At 44.4% G+C, this 18,304-nt stretch overlaps 1 protein-coding gene across 1 annotated transcript; it reads right to left on the bottom strand.

The window, feature by feature from the left end:
* Positions 1-257: 257 nt before the first annotated feature.
* Positions 258-10,693, bottom strand: LOC308484396 (uncharacterized protein). Its single transcript, XM_081019321.1, has 6 exons — positions 10,292-10,693; positions 7,767-8,138; positions 4,246-4,341; positions 3,030-3,112; positions 1,760-1,801; positions 258-488 (listed from the first exon to the last, which is right to left on the bottom strand). The coding sequence occupies exons 1-6, from the start codon at positions 10,368-10,370 to the stop codon at positions 441-443; spliced, it is 720 nt and encodes a 239-aa protein (XP_080875447.1). The 5' UTR covers positions 10,371-10,693; the 3' UTR covers positions 258-440.
* Positions 10,694-18,304: the final 7,611 nt, after the last annotated feature.

Below are 18,304 nucleotides of genomic sequence, written 5' to 3'. Positions count from 1 at the left end.
GACCAGCTCCGTCCATAGCAAAAAATGGAATATGGTTTTCTGTTTCTTTAATCCAGAAACAGGTGCTCCCCAGAGGTTGGCTGGATCTGATGGGGGTTGTAATCAAAAACATCTGCCAGGCACCTGGTTGGCAAAGGATGCCATGAGCTATATTTGCAGACTCAGTCACTGGCCACACAAGTAACATTTTCATGAATTTAATGGCCATTACGGGGAGAGCTTCCCAGAGTAGGGCATCGGAAGCTATTCCATGCAGATTCAGAGCTAGCTCAGAACTTTTATTCCAACTGGATCTCCAAGGTCTCAGGCATTTCTTCCTTTGCCCTTCCACAAGATCCCTTTAGCCAGAGAACCAGGGGGCTGTACTTTGGACTTCCAGGGTGTGCCCTTCCATTGAAGCTCCAATTCAGAAGTAAAATGGACATTGGTGGGTTCATGCATTACCACTTCGGCTGGTTGTACATTGGCTGGTCTCTCTGTTGGAGGGCCTGAGGATGAAATGGAGTTGCATGAGACAGAAGCACCGAGAGCAAAACTTTCTTTTCTTCTTTTTTAACCTGGGTATCCTGGGAAGTTGGCCACTGAGGTTGAATGGCCATCTCTAGTATTGCAGGGGGTTGGACTAGATGACCGTTTGGGTCCCTTCCAACTTTACCGTTCCGTGAGCCTATGGTTCTAACCGTGGAGGTTCCACACAGCCAGCCATATTAATAGCCATTAATAGACTTACCTACCATAAAATTGTCCCGAGTCTTTGACAATTGAGCAGGAAGAGGGAATCTTTTAAACTAATACTGTACTTTAATTATTTATTTTAAGACTCTTCTAAGTTCTTTTTAATATATCTAAAAAATCTTTATTAATTTAAATTACCCACTTATACAAAGAATTTACAATCTCATACTACAAAAAGAAAATTAAAGAAAAAACAATTAAGAAAAAAGAAAAGAAAATACAGAAAAAAGAAAAGAAAAAGCAAATTTACGTACATAAAAAACACTTAATCCTCCTAATTAATACATAATTAAACACTTAAATAAAAAAGACTTCTGACAAAATGAGTCTTCCAATCATTCTCATTGTACTGTTTATACTGTCGGTTTTTTTGCACAGTTTTATATTCTTTAATATTGTTCCCGTCTACTCCACAAACGGTATTTGTTGTGTTTACAAGTATCACTCAAGTTCTGCTAATATGGTGTGATTGGTACAATATGATCTTATATAATCCTTAAATATTCTCTATTCTCCAAATATTTTCTGGTTCAGTACTCCTCTAACTCTTCCCGTCAGTTTTGCAAGTTGTCTTAAGAACTCTTCTAAGTTCTTAAGACAAACAACTTTTAACCAAGAAAGGAAGAGGAAGAGGAAGGCATCAGTATGGAAAGCAGGGAGGAGGAAACCTGAATCCATATTCAGAACAAATCCCCCAACACCTTGGATGTTAAGATGTTCCTTTACAAGGTCAGCATATGTGGAGGAGGTGTTTGTGTACATGTCTGAAAGTTTCTGCCTCTGATTCTGCTAGGGCTCAGGGGCTTGGTCAGGCCAGGTAAATCAGGACCATGGACAGCTCCCAGTCAACTATGTTGCTGAGTTAAAGTGGATGTTGTTTCAGCCAGAGACCAAAGTCATCTGAGGACTTAAGAAGGCTGGTAGGGCCTTTCCTTCCAGTGGCTCTGTCCCTTTGGGAGAGGAGATCACATGGGATCACATGTCTTTTCTGAGAGAAGGATAAATGTGAAGGACCTTCACCTACCTGGTACATGCGGTTGGGATCAGAGGAGCTGTCAGACTTGACCTGGATTTAATATAAACAACAGTAATAGTAATGATGCTAAAGAACAGTTATTGGTTATTAAGCAACAGCACCAGTAGCGGGGACTGATGAACTGTTGAGCCCAGACAGTGTGTTAGTGCTGAATTCTGAATATGGCTAGTTCTAATAGCAAACTTAATAATAATAATAATAATTTATACCCTGCCCTCCCCAGCCAAGACCCGGCAGGCAGCTAACACCAGGTATAAAACTATTGATTAAAATACAACTTAAAAACAAGATTAAAATACAACATGAAAATGCAGCCTCATTTCAGTAGAAACTCAAATCAAAAACTTTTTGGGGATGAAAACATCAAATCTTCACCAAGGCCAACTACAATGGTGCCCCGCAAGACGAATGCCTCGCAAGACGAAAAACTCGCTAGACGAAAGGGTTTTGCGGTTTTTGAGCTGCTTCGCAAGACGAATTTCCCTATGGGCTTGCTTCGCAAGACGAAAACGTCTTGCGAGTTTGTTCGCTTTTTTCTTAAAGCCGCTTGAAGAGGCGCAGTTGCGACGGACCATGCTTCGCAAGACGAGAAACATCGCAAGACGAAAAGACTCGCGGAACGAACTAATTTCGTCTTGCGAGGCACCACTGTATCCAGACTGGTCCTACACGGGCCAGAAAAAGCTAAGGAAGTCCCCAAATAGGAGTTCCATCACAGAAGGAGAAAGGAAAAAGAAAAGAGGGGAAGGGAATCAAGTCGATTCCAAGCCAAAGGCCAGGTGGAACAACTCTGTCTTACAGGCCCTGCAGAAAGAAATCAGATCCTGCATGGCCCTGGTCTCATGAGACAGAGCGTTCCACCAGGCTGCAGCCAGTGTTGAAAAGACCCTGGCTCTGGTTGAGTGCTGTGTGGCAAAAGAAATTGAACCAAAATGGATCCGTTGAGAAATGAAGGTAGGTATCAACAGGCTTAGGTGAACTCTGGGGAGATGCAGGCTTGCAAAACATTTTTTAATGCCCCAGAGGAGGGCAGCTCCCCTTTTAGAAAGCCGATTTTTCTTGTCCCAACCCCACCCTCTTTGCTGAGTTGTCAACTGCTAATCCTTTTCCTGCCTTACTGATTGTATATTCCTTGGGGCAGGGCCCTTGCAATCCTCTCACATTCATAAATGGACTGCACATAGTCTGCATGCTGAAAATTGACTTGAAATAGGATTTGGCAGTGCAAACGGCTTCCCTCGCTATACTGAGGTCTCACCTGTCCAGAAAAGGGAACATCATCAGGTAAAGGAGGTGCAGATACAATCTGGGCAGAATTCTTAAATCTCAAACGACAGGCCCCTAAAGGAGGAAGAAAAGTGGGAATCAAACCTGAACATTCACCCTACACAGACCTTTGCTTTTATGCTTTTTTCTTTATAATAAGGGATGATATTGGGGTAAAGAATTGAGATGATAGAAGCAGAACTGATTTGGAGCAGGATCTGTCAGAAAATTAAAAGGGGAATAAATGAATGGAAGAGGGACTTAACTGAATAATTTTTTTGGGGTGTGTGACATGGATGGCTTGCATGCTCTAGTTACCGTATTTTTCTGTGTATAATATGCCCCCATGTATAAGACGCCCCCTATTTTTGGGGACTCCAAATTGAGAAAATGGGGAGTTGATTGTATCCATGTATACGACGTCGTACAATTTTGAACATAATTATTAAATAAAATAACATAGTCTTATACATGGAAAAGTACGGTATCTCGTACTTGGGTTACTGCAATGTGCTCTATGTGGGGCTATCTTTGAAGGTGACTTGGAAACTACCAACTAATCCAGAATGTGGCAGCCAGATTGGTGACTGGGAGTGGCCACCGAGGCCATATTATACTGGTCCTTAAAGACCCACATTGGCTCCCAGGACGTTTCCGAGCACAATTCAAAGTGTTGGTGCTGACCTTTCAAGCCCCAAACGGCCTCGGCCCAGTATATCTGAAGGAACGTCTCCACCCCCATCGTTCAGCCTGGACACTGAGATCCAGCGCCAAGGGCCTTCTGGCAGTTCCCTCACTATGAGAAGTGAGGTTACAGGGAACCAGGCAGAGAGCCTTCTTGGTGGTGGCAACCGCCCTGTGGAACACCCTCCCTTCAGATGTCAAGGAAATAAACAACTATCTGACTTTTAGAAGACATCTGAAGTTTCTAATGTTTGAAGTTTTATCCTGTTTTTAGTCTTCTGTTGGGAGCCGCACAGAGTGGTTGGGGAAACTCAGTCAGATGGGCGGGGTAATAATAATAATAATAATAATAATAATAATAATAATAATGTGGCATTTATGTCTAAGTTAGCACAAACACATTTTATGCACATTTGTTTCTGCAGACCCTCTGCCCCTGCCCTGTCCAGCAATACCCCTGGGCTCCAGTAGTTGGCAACAGGACCCAGGAATCTGAGGCTCCGCACTTCCAACGTCTTACTCACAGAACAAGACACAAAGCAGTGTTCCAAACAACGTCAGCGCAACCAGAGACCCAACGACAATCCGAGAAACGACTCCTGCTTCCAGCAGAGCAGAATCTGGAACCAGAAAGAAGGTTTTGAGGAACGCAGCAATGGCAGCAATAAGGACCAACATTCATCTGGCTGACCGCCTCTTTTCAAACACATCAAGGCCTTTGAGGTGAATGGAGGAAAGAATAACAGAGTCATGATGCAAAACACAGAAATGAAAGAATCTTTTAAAAAGCCAGGCAACTCAGGCCCTGCAATTTCCCACCCAGAGCAGGCGCTACCATGGATCTGTTCCTTAAGTGAAGGGTGGTAATAGGCAGCGGCTGAGTGTCCCTCCATCTGCGGACCCTTGTTAATGGAGAAATCTGAGGGCTCCCTTGGACAAAAAAAACAAAGACACCAGCCAGGAATACCAGAGCAAAACAGCAGCCAGTCGGCTTGGTCTTTATTGAAGACTGTCGTGACAGGACTCCCACCTGCCACAAGGTGGAACAAGATGGAAGCCCCAAACAAAAGAGAACCCAAACTTTTATTAGCTGCTAATCCCCATGTTACACCCCCCAAAACTACATCACTAATACATCATGGTTACATCATGAAAGGGGAGGTCTGGTGGCAGTAATCTGAGCATCCTGGACCCAGCCCCATGGTTCCCCTTGCCCTCCACCAAACACCCATCAAGTGTAACAAAAGAGATATTTACATTTCCCTGTTTCCAGCCAAGATAATCACACCCTTTTGTCTTCATCTGGGTTTGTTATTTCTGGAATGGCTACCTGTCTGGCACTCAGGTATCAGGATGCCAGGAATTATCACTCAGGCAGAGGGGCTGCTGAGTAGCTGAGCTCACATGCCTATATGAATTTCTAAAGTTTTCCCAGTGAGCCAGTACATAGATACATCCATCAGTGAATTGTTACATTTGGTATTGTGCAGCAAAGAAGAAGAAGAGAAGAAGAGTTTGGATTTTATATGCCGCTTTATCACTACCCGAAGAAGTCTCAAAGCGGCTAACATTCTCCTTTCCCTTCCTCCCCCACAACAAATACTCTGTGAGGTGAGTGGGGCTGAGAGACTTCAGAGAAGTGTGACTGGCCCAAGGTCACCCAGCAGCTGCATGTGGAGGAGCGGGGAAGCGAACTCGGTTCACCAGATTACGAGTCTATCGCTCTTAACCACTACACCACACTGGCTCTCTTTGAATAGGTAGGAAGAAACTGTGATGAAGTGTTTTGTGGGGACAAATCACAAAAGACACAAAAGTGATTGTGCTGATTTTGGTAGCGGGCTGCATGTGCATGATATCTGCTGGAGGGGCAACCGTTCCCCCAAACCTATACATAAATTCCTGCAACACCCTGAGGACTAGTAATGAATAACCTATCTGAGCAGAAACTCTTCCTTTCTTTTGGCTTTGCTGGTTCCACCATTTTTATTATTAATCAATGAATTAAATTTGTTAACCACCCTTTATCCATAGCTCTCAGGACAGTTCACAACATAAAATAACAATATAAAAAATCCACAAAATACATGATAAAAATAAGAACAACAAACTAATAATTCCCCCCCTACACACTTTTAAAAGGGCATCGGATGCCAATCAGCCAAAGGCCTGCAGGAAGACGGACGTTTTTGCCTGGCGCCTAAAGGTGTATAACGAAGGCCGCAACTGAACTATTTCAGTTGGGGTCTTGCCGTGGGCTTGAGTCAAGCAAAAACTGAGGGTTGTGGTTGCCACGTGAGAGGGGTTTTATAAAGGGGGAAGAAACCTTACCCTCAATCAAAAGGCCCATTTTATGGAGTTACCCCCCACCTAGGGGAGCTTCCAGACCAACCGTGTTGTGCTAGTAATTAGGGAATTGCAGCAGGAACCCTTATTAAAAGTAGCTGCCTTCAATACCTGAACCTAAACATTCTTCTTCTAATTCTCCACAATTTGCTTGCAGTTAATGAACCCAGCAGTTATGACAGGGCTTCTCCTTGGAGACAGTTGTGCTGGGGACAAGTTCATAGAATCATAGAATCATAGAGTTGGAAGAGACCACAAGGGCCATGGAGTCCAACCCCCTGCCAAGCAGGAAACACCATCAGAGCACTCCTGACATATGGTTGTCAAGCCTCTGCTTAAAGACCTCCAAAGAAGGAGACTCCACCACACTCCTTGGCAGCAAATTCCACTGTCAAACAGCTCTTACTGTCAGGAAGTTCTTCCTAATGTTTAGGTGGAATCTTCTTTCTTGTAGTTTGGATCCATTGCTCCGTGTCCGCTTCTCTGGAGCAGCAGAAAACAACCTTTCTCCCTCCTCTATGTGACATCCTTTTATATATTTGAACATGGGTATCATATCACCCCTTAACCTCCTCTTCTCCAGGCTAAACATGCCCAGCTCCCTTAGCCGTTCCTTAGCAGTTCACTCAGCCCTCAGCAGAAATGCTCAGAGACCTAGCCAGAAGCTGCTTAGAGGACACATTTGGAGGGATAAAAGGGAAGAAACTTCTAAAGGCACCAACGGGACCCCCTAAAAGATGGGGGGGGGGGAACATGGCTGAGACCTCTAGGTTTGACTTCCTGTTTCAAAACCCAGAGGCCCTTCTGTTCTCAATGTATAATAATAATAATAATAATAATAATAATAATAATAATAATTTTTATTTACCGTATTTTTCGCTCTTTAGGACGCACTTTTCCCCCTCCAAAAATGAAGGGGAAATGTGTGGTGTGTGCATCCTATGGAGCAAATGCAGGCTTTCTCTGAAGCCTGGAGAGCGAGAGGGGTCGGTGCGCACCGACCCCTCTCCCTCTCCAGGCAGCTATCCGCAAGCCTTCTGAGCCCGGCGGGAGTTCCCGCCGGGCTCCGAAGGCTTGCGGATAGCAGCCTGAAGCCCGGGGAGCGCAGCGCCAACTCCCACTGCGCTCCCCGGGCTTCAGGCAGCTATCTGCAAGCCTTCGGAGCCAGGTGGGAGTTCCCACTGGGCTCCAAAGGCTTGCGGATAGCAGCCTGTTCTGGGGGCTGGGGTCATGGGAAGCTCGAGCTTCCCCCGCCCCAGCCCCGCGGGTCTAAAAACGAAGCCGTGCGCAGCCTCTCCCGGCTGGAGAGGTTGCGCGTGGCTAAAGAGGAAGCCAAGACATCCAGCGGGATGGATCCCGCTCGCTGTCTTGGCTTCTTTGCTTTTTGAGGGTGAGAAGGGAAACAATTTCCCCCCTTTATTCGCCCCTCTAAAAACTAGGTGCGTGCTATGGTCCGGTGCGCCCTATGGAGCGAAAGATACGGTATACCCTGCCCTCCCCAACCAAGGCTGGGCTCAGGGCGGCTAACAACCAATAATAAAAACAAGTTGAATGAATACAACTTAAAAACAAGATTAAAATACAACATTAAAACATTAAATGTATAGGTTCCAGAGTCATTTGGCCCTCAAAGCTCAGCAGAGGAGGCAAATTTGGGTGCATAAAAGGTCAGAATGACTGGAGAACAAGCTCATCATACCTGGGACGGTTATATTGATAGCCCCTATTCTGTGTTCCAGAGGTCCTTCTGGTTCCAGTGTATAGGTTCCAGAGTCACTTGGTGTTAAATCTGTGATACGAAGGGAACAGTCTCTTCTCCCAGTCTCCCTGTCAGTGAAGGCAGATCCGTTTTTCTGTGAAATCACCGGAGCTAGGAAATAGGTGAAGATTCGATTTCCGTCAGCACTTGACCCTCGGTACCATTTGCAGCTACGAAGTGTGGTCACATCAATATCTCCTGGTGTTAATGTGACACTCTGTCCTTCTTGCAGTATTTCTGGTTCAACTTTGATAGGTATTCCAGTCTTGGCCTGGGCTTGAGTCCAGAGGAAGCAGGAACTCAGGATGGAGGCTGCAGCATGAAGCGGGGGAAAGAAGAGCAAAAACACGCCCTCATATTATAATTTCTTTTCCTTTTGTACAATTTATTTATTTGGTTTTTCAGATTAAAATTTTACAGTCACACATCTGACATGCAGCATAAAAACAAGATTCCAAAGAATCTCCTGGAGTTTTCTCCTCCCCTTTGTGGGTCCTATTGTTAATCATTTCCTCCTGTATCTTTTATGATAATCCAAATCTTTCTTTTTTTGTTAGATCGTTTATTAATTTTCCAATAAAAGGCATCCAATTAACATATCAAATAATAATCCAAATCTTCTATCCCTCCATTGTGTCCAAGATTCACCAGTAAACTACAAGTGATATTCCAATCCTACTAACGATTTTAACTGTTTACAATGGTCTTTAAGACAAGTTATAAATTTTCCGCATTCCCTATTAAAATTTTGGTCTTCCTGATTTCTGATTCTTCCAGTCATTTTAGCCATTTCGGCACAATCCATCAACTTGATCTGCCATTCTTCTCTGGCAGGGACTTTATCTTCTTTCCATCTCTTTCCATTATAATTTCTTAATTTATATGTCACTTAATGCTAAAATAGGCTTCTAAGTGGATTATAAAAACAAATTGCACAAATATTGAAATGTCAACATTCACAATTCAAGTACATAATAAAACAATTCCCTATGTTCATGTGTGTGGTTGTTTTTGTTATATTTATTATAATATTTATTTATAGCCCAGCTTTTTCCCAGACGGGGACTCAAAAGCTACAAACATAGGGGGAAAAAATCATTAAAAGAGAATTAAACACACACACAAACACACATTTATGATCTATTAAAAATAGAGATAATAACAATAAAAACATCACAGCACCAGCCCTTTCCTTAAGAATAGTCAGTTCCTAAAAGCATGTTGAAATAAGAAAGGAAGGACAAGGAAGAAACCGGTCTAACTTCTCTAGGAAAGGAGCTCCAAAATTTGGGAGCAGCCACTGAGAAGGCCCTGTCCTACATCCCAACCAAGACTGGCTGTGAAGGGGACAGGACTGAGAAAAGGGCCTCCTCTAAAGGTTATGTTACGGTTTTTCAAAGTTATATGTAAACAATTCTGTGCTCTTCAGATGAGGAACGGTATATAAATTAATTTTTTTTTAAAAAAAATGTGATTGTGTGTCCTGCTCACTGCTGGACTGCAGCCCTCAAGAACTTCCCAGAGTAGCTTAAACAGTCAATCCCTCTTCACAGGCATCTCTGGGAACTGTAGTTTTGAGAGGGGAAATAGTAGTCACCTGACCACTCTCGGCACCCTTAACAAACCACCCTCCCAGAATCCTTTGGGAGAAGCCATGATGGTTTAAAGTGGTATCACAGTGCCTTAAATGTATGTTGTGAATGTAGCCTATCACCCTTAGAGAGATCGAAATCTCTTTCCGTGCTATCAGATAGCAGATAATAATAATAATAATAATTTATTATTTGTACCCCGCCCATCTGGCTGGGTTTCCCCAGCCGCTCTGGGTGGCTTCCAACAAGGATTAAAAATACATCAAAATGTCACACATTAAAAACTTCCCTGAACAGGTCTGCCTTCAGATGTCTTCTAAATGTCAGGTAGTTGTTTATCTCTTTGACATCTGATGGGAGGGCGTTCCACAGGGCGGGCGCCACTACCGAGAAGGCCCTCTGCCTGGTTCCCTGTAGCTTTGCTTCTCGCAGGGAGGGAACCGCCAGAAGGCCCTCGGTGCTGGACCTCAGTGTCTGGGCAGAACGATGGGGGTAGAGACGCTCCTTCAGGTATACTGGACCGAGGCCGTTTAGGGCTTTAAAGGTCAACACCAACACTTTGAATTGAGCTCAGAAATGTAGTGGGAGCCAATGCAGATCTCTCAGGACCAGTGTTATGTGGTCCCGGCGGCCAGTCCCAGTCACCAGTCTAGCTGCCGCATTCTGGATTAGTTGTAGTTTCCGGGTCATCTTCAAAGGTAGCCCCACGTAGAGCGCATTGCAGTGAAATGTTGGGAAATAGGTGGCTGGAGCTGTACAGTCAGCCACCAAAGATTAGCCACCCTCCGGCAAAGGACGAATCGAAACCCAGCACCTATTTCCCCTCCCTCTTTGTGTCTCCTTCCTCCTATTTAGGGTCCCTATCCTTCTCACCTTGGAAGAGTGTGGCCTGCCATGAGCCCTTCTTCCCCAGCGAAGCCCTAGCACACCACAGCGGCTTCTCCTGCATCATTTCAGACTTTGATCCAGAGGATACTCCCCTCAGCTGACTCCTGGATTCCTCCTCTTTCTGGTGCTTCTGTGTTTCCTGCTTCTGTGCAGGGCAAGAGCCCCCGACAGGCACAGAGTAGGGTGGGGAACTTGGCACCAGGAGCCCACACCTCACATCTCTCTCTGTGCCGAAGCCAGCCAGCCAGGTGACAGGCTGTGGGGCAGAGACCAGAGCCGAGGCCCGGCTTCTGGCTGCGGCAGAAAGGGGAAGGAAGGAAGGAGGCGGCACTACGCAGAAGGGACGAAGAAGAGGCAAACTTCCTTCCCTTGGCCCCACTTGGAGATCAAAAGATGGAGGGAGGGATTTGTTCTCAGTTCCTTCTTTGCACGTAAGCTCACAGCAGAGCTCAAGGAGGAGGAGGAGGAGGAGGAGGAGGAGAAGAAGAAGAAGAAGAAGAAGAAGAAGAAAAGGAGTTTGGATTTGATATCCCGCTTTATCACTACCCGAAGGAGTCTCAAAGCGGCTAACATCCTCCTTTCCCTTCCTCCCCCACAACAAACACTCTGTGAGGTGAGTGGGGCGGAGAGATTTCAGAGAAGTGTGACTAGCCCAAGGTCATCCAGCAGCTGCACGTGGAGGAGCCAGCGAACCCGGTTCCCCAGATTACGAGACTACCGCTCTTAACCACTACACCACACTGGCTCTCCCCATCAAGGAGATGACTGGGACCACATTCCTAAACCCACTTTACATGGGAGTGTGCCTCACTGAATTCAGTAGGACTTGCTTCTGAGTAGGCATGGTTAGGATAGCAGACTTATATGCCCTGCACCCTCAAATAAGCTTTTGGCCACCTTGTATCATCGACTGTCATGAGCAGGTTTCTGTCCCTTCCCTTGACATCCCACTGTCTCCGATCAAGACTGTTGTCTTTGTGCAATGCTCTCTTCATGCACGATGATCCTAGGTCAGGATTCAGCAATTTTGTTTAGCTGCGGGCCGGTCCACTATCCCTCAGACCTTGTGGCAGGTCGGAGATGCGGCACTGGGGGGGGTGTGTGGAGCTGGAAGAAGAGGCGAGGGGGGCAAAAACCACTTGAACCACTTGGTCCCACTGCTAAAACTTTTTATTACACCAGGCAACTGTGTGCCTATGTGGGAGAATTCTACATTCTTCTCTTTAGACAAGGCAATCAATTTTTTCATCACACTTCCCCAAAACAATCCAGGCAAAGGAGGTGAGTCATAGGAGATGTTTGCACTGAGGAGAGCACCGGGGGAGAATTATCCCTGATCATTTCTTCTTGATTTCTGAGCATATTATGTTGCTTTCCAAAGGCCGGATGGCCCTGGCTCTGGCTGAGGAGGGTGGTTGGCCTTGAAGGCTAGTGTTGAATATTGTATGTCTTCACCCTGCAAGATATCATAAGAAGGAGTCAGTGGGACCAAGGGGAAGTTCAAAGGCATTGTGGTATCGGGGGCTGTGATCGGGCAGCACTTTTGAGTGTTTATTGCAAGGCCGTTCCCTGGATTTCTAGCTTTCGTTGAATTTTTCAAAAGCAAACACGATGACACAACAGAGCTCACAACTTTCTACTTGCAGGGTTATAAGGGGAAAGCATGCAATCAATAATCAATCTGTTATCCAGGAAACATCAAACTTCATCCCACCTTACAGTAATCCAGCCAGCGAGTGTAAAGGTGTCAGGATAACAGCCAAGCTCTAGATCCTTCCTTTTAAATATATGTTTAAATTTCACTTAAGAAACACAACAAACACATAAACTCAACAAATTCATAGGTACATAGTATTATCAAATACATATATACTTCACACAACATCAATATTATGAATACCAGCATTGGTATTTGATTTAACATTTCCCCCCGGTACTTCTTTATCAATTTTGTCAATGGTTCAGCACACAAAAAATGCAAAGGTGAAAGGGGGGGGGCTCTGCTTCCTCAAAAATGATTTCAAATATTTATATTTGTTTGTTTATATATAAAACTGTGCATGGGTCTTCAGAAACAGCTTTGATATATTCCAAGAAAGGAACACCAGTATTTAATTTCTCCAACAGGGAGTATGAATAATTACTTTCTATCCCATCAAAAGCTTTTTCAGCATCTAAGAAAACCAAAGCTATTTCTATGACATCCATGGGTCTGGATGTCTATACATTAAAATAACTTTAACCTTTTTGTGTACATTGGAGCAAGAATTCTGAAATCTTGGTTTAATGATGATATTGGTCTATAAGATTAGGGTAATGTCGGATATTTGTCTTTCCTATGAATTAAGGTTATTTTTTCATCTTTCCAAGATTCTTATATTACCTTAGTTAGCTTACAATAGTTAAACAGCTTAATTTTAACAGTACTGCTATCTGAAAATGTTTTTTATAAAATTATGCAGGTAAACCATCAAAGCCTGGTGAATTGTTCGTTTTAAGAGCTCTTATAACATTTTGTATTTCTTGGGGATTATTCTCTATATAGAGTATTTGTCTGTCCTCAGTAAATGCTGCAAGTTTTATTCCAAATAACATGGGTGTCCTTATCCTGGGGTTGCATCAACTGATATAGATTGGAAAATTGCTTTCCAAAGGTGGCCCGCACTTTGAAGTTTGTTTATAAGTGACTTCAAAGGAACCTCCTTGCAAATGAAATTCATAGTCATTGTTGTCATGTGATTGACAGGTTGGTGACCTAGCCTACCTGGCAAACTTGGCCCAGGGGGTTCATGGAGATAAAGATCTGGACTGTTGGGCTGAAGAGGTTCTCCACTCCTGCTCTTACTTCCTTTGCAGGAAGAAAGACATTCTCTGCTGCAACTCAACCCCTCTCCCGCTTCTAGACTTTGAATCAGAATGCTGAAGTCTGCATATATTAGGTACTGCCATTGTTCTATCCTTACCAGTGTGGGTTTGTATTCTGTTCCTACCGATACACTGAAGCACTGGTCTGAAATTACAAAGAGAGAAAGTCACGGACCTGGAACGTACAACAGACAGAACCCAAGCCCAGCAGAACCAAGCAGGACACACTGAGAGGGGTGGATGTCAGGTGACTGGTAGATGGGTGATCCAGCCTACATGTCAAAGTTGGCCCACAGGACTCATGGAAATAAGGATCTGGCTCGCTGGGTTGAAAAATTTCCTCATCGATGTCCTACTTCCTTCTGAGGAAGGAAGACCTTCACTTTGCTCTGCTTTAGCTCAAACCCCCTCCCCTCCCCTTCCTACTCCGTTCTAGAGATTGGACCAGAACTCTGGAGTCTGAATACATTAGGAATCATATGTGTATCATTCTTACCATGGTGGGTTTCGTGTCAGCGACGCCTTGCTCTGAAATGACAGAAACAGGACAGAGAAAAAGCATTAGGAAACAGAGAGAGATCCAGGAGAATAAGCCCACCACAGCCAAGCAGGAGGCACTGAAAACCCACAACCCTCTGCTCCTTTTGAACCCTCTGCTCAAAAGCCTGAGACCACGGAAGGAACAACTCCTACTAGATTAGCGGAAGCAGGCATGGCGAGTGGCCTGAGATGGGTTAGGGGTGCAAAGAATATGCCTTGCTAGGATTTCCTCTAGATATTGGGAACTCCCCAAATGGCAAAAAAATACCGGTACCTTTAAGGAAGGTTTCCTCAATCAGGTGTCCTCCAGACATTTATTGAGTCTGACAGCATCTGGAAGGTCACAACTTAGCTACCCCTCATGAGCCTAGGGCTTGCCGATCGGAAGGTTGGCAGTTCGAATCCCCGTGATCCCTGCTCCTGCCAACCTAGCAGTTTGAAAGCACATCAAAGTGCAAGTAGATAAACAGGTACCACGCTGCTCTGGTTTTGCCAGAAGTGGCTTAGTCATGCTGGCCACATGACCCGGAAAAACTGTCTGTGGACAAACATCGGCTCCCTCGGCCAGTAAAGTGAGATGACGCCGCAACCCCAGAGTCATTCACGATTGGACTTAACTGCCAGGGGTCCTTTACCTTTACCTTTTAGAATTGAAAAGTCAACCCAATGTGTACAGTTTCTAACCAATTTTGGAGGGGTGCTTAATGTGGTCATCTACTCATTGCAAATGTTTGTGTATCAGAATCATCAGGTTTAACAAAGGATAGGCCTACGGTGCCTTTGGTGGATTATCAAGAAAAGGCAACCTCAGCTGCTGCAAGTGAGAGCCAGGGTGGTGTAGTGGTTAAGAGCGGTAGACTCATAATCTGGGGAACCGGGTTCGTGTCTCCGCTCCTCCACATGCAGCTGCTGGGTGACCTTGGGCCAGTCACACTTCTTTGAAGTCTCTCAGCCCCACTCACCTCACAGAGTGTTTGTTGTGGGGGAGGAAGGGAAAGGAGAATGTTAGCTGCTTTGAGACTCCTTAAAGGGAGTGAAAGGCGGGATATCAAATCCAAACTCTTCTTCTTCTGCAACTTCTCCTGCCTGAGTGTCACAGTTGAAGCAGATATTTCTTCCTCTGCCCCCTCTTCAATATGGCAACCCTGGTTGGTGTTTGTGCATTTGGCTTGGAGGCGCAAATAGTGGGGCACTGAATGCTTCTAAGAGAAGTGTGGGGCAGGACACCAGTGAAGAAGGAAAAGAAGAAGAGTTTGGATTTGATATCCCGCTTTATCACTACCCAAAGGAGTCTCAAAGCGGCTAACATTCTCCTTTCCCTTCCTCCCCCACAACAAACACTCTGTGAGGTGAGTGGGGCTGAGAGACTTCAGAGAAGTGTGACTGGCCCAAGGTCACCCAGCAGCTGCATGTGGAGGAGCGGAGACGCGAACCCGGTTCCCCAGATTACGAGTCCACCGCTCTTAACCACACTGGTTCACCACAGTGAGACAGCCTCAAACCCTGAGCGTGAGCAGAGAGACCACTCAAAGCAGATAAGCAGAGCAGGAACTTCCCGGAGAACCAGGGGGAGATGGCAAATTCAGGGGGACCCTGATTCAAGGGGACCAGGACGGCAGACTTACGCTGAGTGAAACCTGGGGTACAGGAACAATCCCAGACCTCCCATGGCCACGATTCCAATCATACAACCTAGGATGATTCCAAAAATTGACGCTTGGGGATGGGAGTCAGCCTCCTCTACATCTGCAAGACGGGAGAGAAAGGTGCTGTGAGCTTTGGAAAGTATGTGTCCACGATTTTCCTTCCCCAGTTGATCACATGAGTATGGGGCAATTTTCTTTTTTCCTTTTTAAAAATTGCTTTATTGAGATTAAAAAGATGTAACAAACATACAAGTTTAATAATAATAATAATAATAATAATAATAATAATGATAATTGTGCTATTTGTTATATCATCACTCCACACTCCACTTACGTAAGTATCCAATGACTTCTTGCCACCCCATCGTGTATTTACCGCTTAATCTCTCTAGCGCACTATTAACATTCATTTTATTTTATTTGCTTTTGTCAATTATCAATATTGTATTCTCTTGTTAGTCAACATACCACAGAATTCATTCGAGTCCTCCCACTGGCATTATGTTATTACAGTAATTTATAAGGTATTTTTTTTGTACATATCCCATCTCTTAATAAAAGTTTGCCCTGTAGAACCTCTCAGTTTTACTGTCATTTTTGCCAATTTGGCGTACTCCAACAACTTACTTTGCCACTTCAGTTTTGTTGGAATTTTCTCTCCTTTCTAGTTTGATGCAATTAATATTCTTGCAGCTACAATAGCATACAAGAATAATTCTCTCGCATGTTTAGGTATATCTGGGCCAAGTATCCCTAAGAGAAACACCTCTGGTTTTTAAAATAAAGGATAGGATACCTTAATCATTTTTTTAAGCTCATTATAGATTACATTCCAAAATTCCTTTATTTTCTTGCATGTCCTCCACATGTGTAACATTGAGTATAGGGCAATTTTCAGTGAAACCTGCTCTTCTGGACATCAACCTAATGTTGCCAGTTATTTGATTCAGAACAGCCTTGATGAATAGCTAAAGGTTCCCCCCCCCCCCTCCCTGGCATGGAGATACAGTGGTACCTCTGATTGTGAATGGGATCCGTTCTGGAGGCCCGTTCACAACGTGAAAAGCCTGCAACCTGAAGCGCCGTATCTGCGCGGCGCGATTTGGCACTTGTGCGCATGTGCGAAGCGCGATTTAGCACTACTGCGCATGCACGAGGGATGAAACCCAGAAGTAACCCTTTCTAGTACTTGCAGGTCGCTGCGGGACGCAACCTGAAAAAATGTAACATGAAGCAAACGTAACATGAGGTATGACTGTATGTGGTAAAAAGAGTATCACCAGAATCTTTCTTGCCTGCTCTGACTACTGTTAAAGGCAGTAGGAAAAAGGGGAAAGGGTGGGAACTTTGCCCCAAGCTTGTCTGTGGCCTTGCTGCAGTGAAGCATCTCAAACTTTCTCTTCACATCCCTCCACGAATGCAGCTGGAGGGTGATTTGCATGGAGAAATGCACCCGTGTGCCTTGCACATTCAGGCTTCCCTGCACATGAGAGCCTTCCATTCCATTCTGATTAAGCTGCAGTATTTCTATCCCGTTCTTCATTGGATTTTTTCAACCCCAGAGCAGGGAGCAAAGCGATAAAAATAAAATGGGTAAAACAACAATATAGCAGAAATTACAAAATCGTATTAACAGGACCAGTAACCGACTAAGCAACTCTACCCGAAGGTTAACAAGCAAGATCGCAACGGCATTAATTAACATTCCCAGTTTATGGAATATGAGCCTCAAGGTCAGCAGAGCTGCCAGGTAGTGACATGCAGATGGATTTGTTGGGCTCCCTCATCACTCTTCTCCATGCATATTCCTGCATTGCAACGAGTTGTGCTAGATGTCCCTTGGGGTCCCTTCCAACTCTGCAATTCTATGATTTGTTTTTTAAAAAAACGATTTTTATTACAGATTTCCATGAATTACAAAAGAACGTGTGATGTCTCTCTTTCTGTGTGTGTTTCAGATTATAAAGTCAATTCTGTGATTACTATTTCCATTACCACTATTTACCCACCCTGGGCCCTTAGTTCCAAGGGCAGGCTATAACATTAAAACACACAATATTAGAAACAGTTTAAATTAACTTACAGTAATAGAAGTAAGGCGGATCCTAAAAGTAGACACCATACCTAAGACATTTAAGACTATAAATCCTATCACCGTTCCTGAAGATACTTTAGCAGTCAATGTATAGAGTGCAGAGTCATTTAGCCATAAATCCCTGATGTTAAGGGAGCTGTCTAGGCCCCCGGTCTCCCGCTCAGTGAATGAAGGTCCATTATTCTGTATTCTAGGTGGTACTAGTATATAAGTAAAGATTCGAGTACTCTCCTCAATTTCCCCTCGGTACCAGATGAAGGTGTTAAGGTTCCCCACATCAAGGTCTACAGGTGTGAAGGTGACACTGCCTCCTTTTTCTGGGTGTTCTGTGTCCATCTTGATAACTGTCTCCTTCTCGCCCTTGGTTTGAGTCAAGAGGAAGCAGGAACTCAGGATGGAGGCTGTAAAGGGGAGAGAGCGAAGAGGAGACGTCACTTCAAACAAAAGTCCTAGTTTCAGCACAGTTCTGTTCTCTTTCAGAGATCCACGGATGGCCCCAAAGTCTCTTTCACTGCATCAAAGAGACCTCAACAACTGCAATACACATAGAGACGGAATTGTTGAGCAGTCAAAGAAAAACATTGTCGAAAACGTATAAATTATTACTAGAGTGGCACAGAATGGATGAGGAGGTAAAAAGTGTTATGATTAAGTGGGCCCAAGATTTGGGACATAACATTGGTTTTGAAAAATGGGAAAAAATGTGGACAAAAACAATTAAATTCACAGCATGTATGTCACTCAAAGAAAATGTAACAAGGTGATGTACCGTTGGTATATAACACCAGCCAAACTCGCTAAAATGTATAGAAATCAGGATAAAAATTGTTGGAAATGCAAGGAGAAGGAGGG

Source organism: Podarcis pityusensis (assembly GCF_964106645.2).
Source record: "Podarcis pityusensis genome assembly, chromosome: 8".
Classification (NCBI taxonomy): domain Eukaryota; kingdom Metazoa; phylum Chordata; class Lepidosauria; order Squamata; family Lacertidae; genus Podarcis; species Podarcis pityusensis.
Note: the sequence above shows the minus strand (reverse complement) of the source record. Positions and strands in the feature narration are given on the sequence as shown.

Excerpts from the sequence above, each read along its gene's own strand:
- LOC308484396 (XM_081019321.1), bottom strand. The coding sequence starts at position 10,370 with ATGATGCAGGAGAAGCCGCTGTGGTGTGCTAGGGCTTCGCTGGGGAAG. Across the intron at positions 4,342-7,766 it reads TATCAATATAACCGTCCCAG|ATTCTGCTCTGCTGGAAGCA; the intron begins GTATGATGAGCT and ends TTCTGGTTCCAG. Across the intron at positions 489-1,759 it reads ATCCCAACCGCATGTACCAG|GCCCTCCAACAGAGAGACCA; the intron begins GTAGGTGAAGGT and ends TTTCATCCTCAG.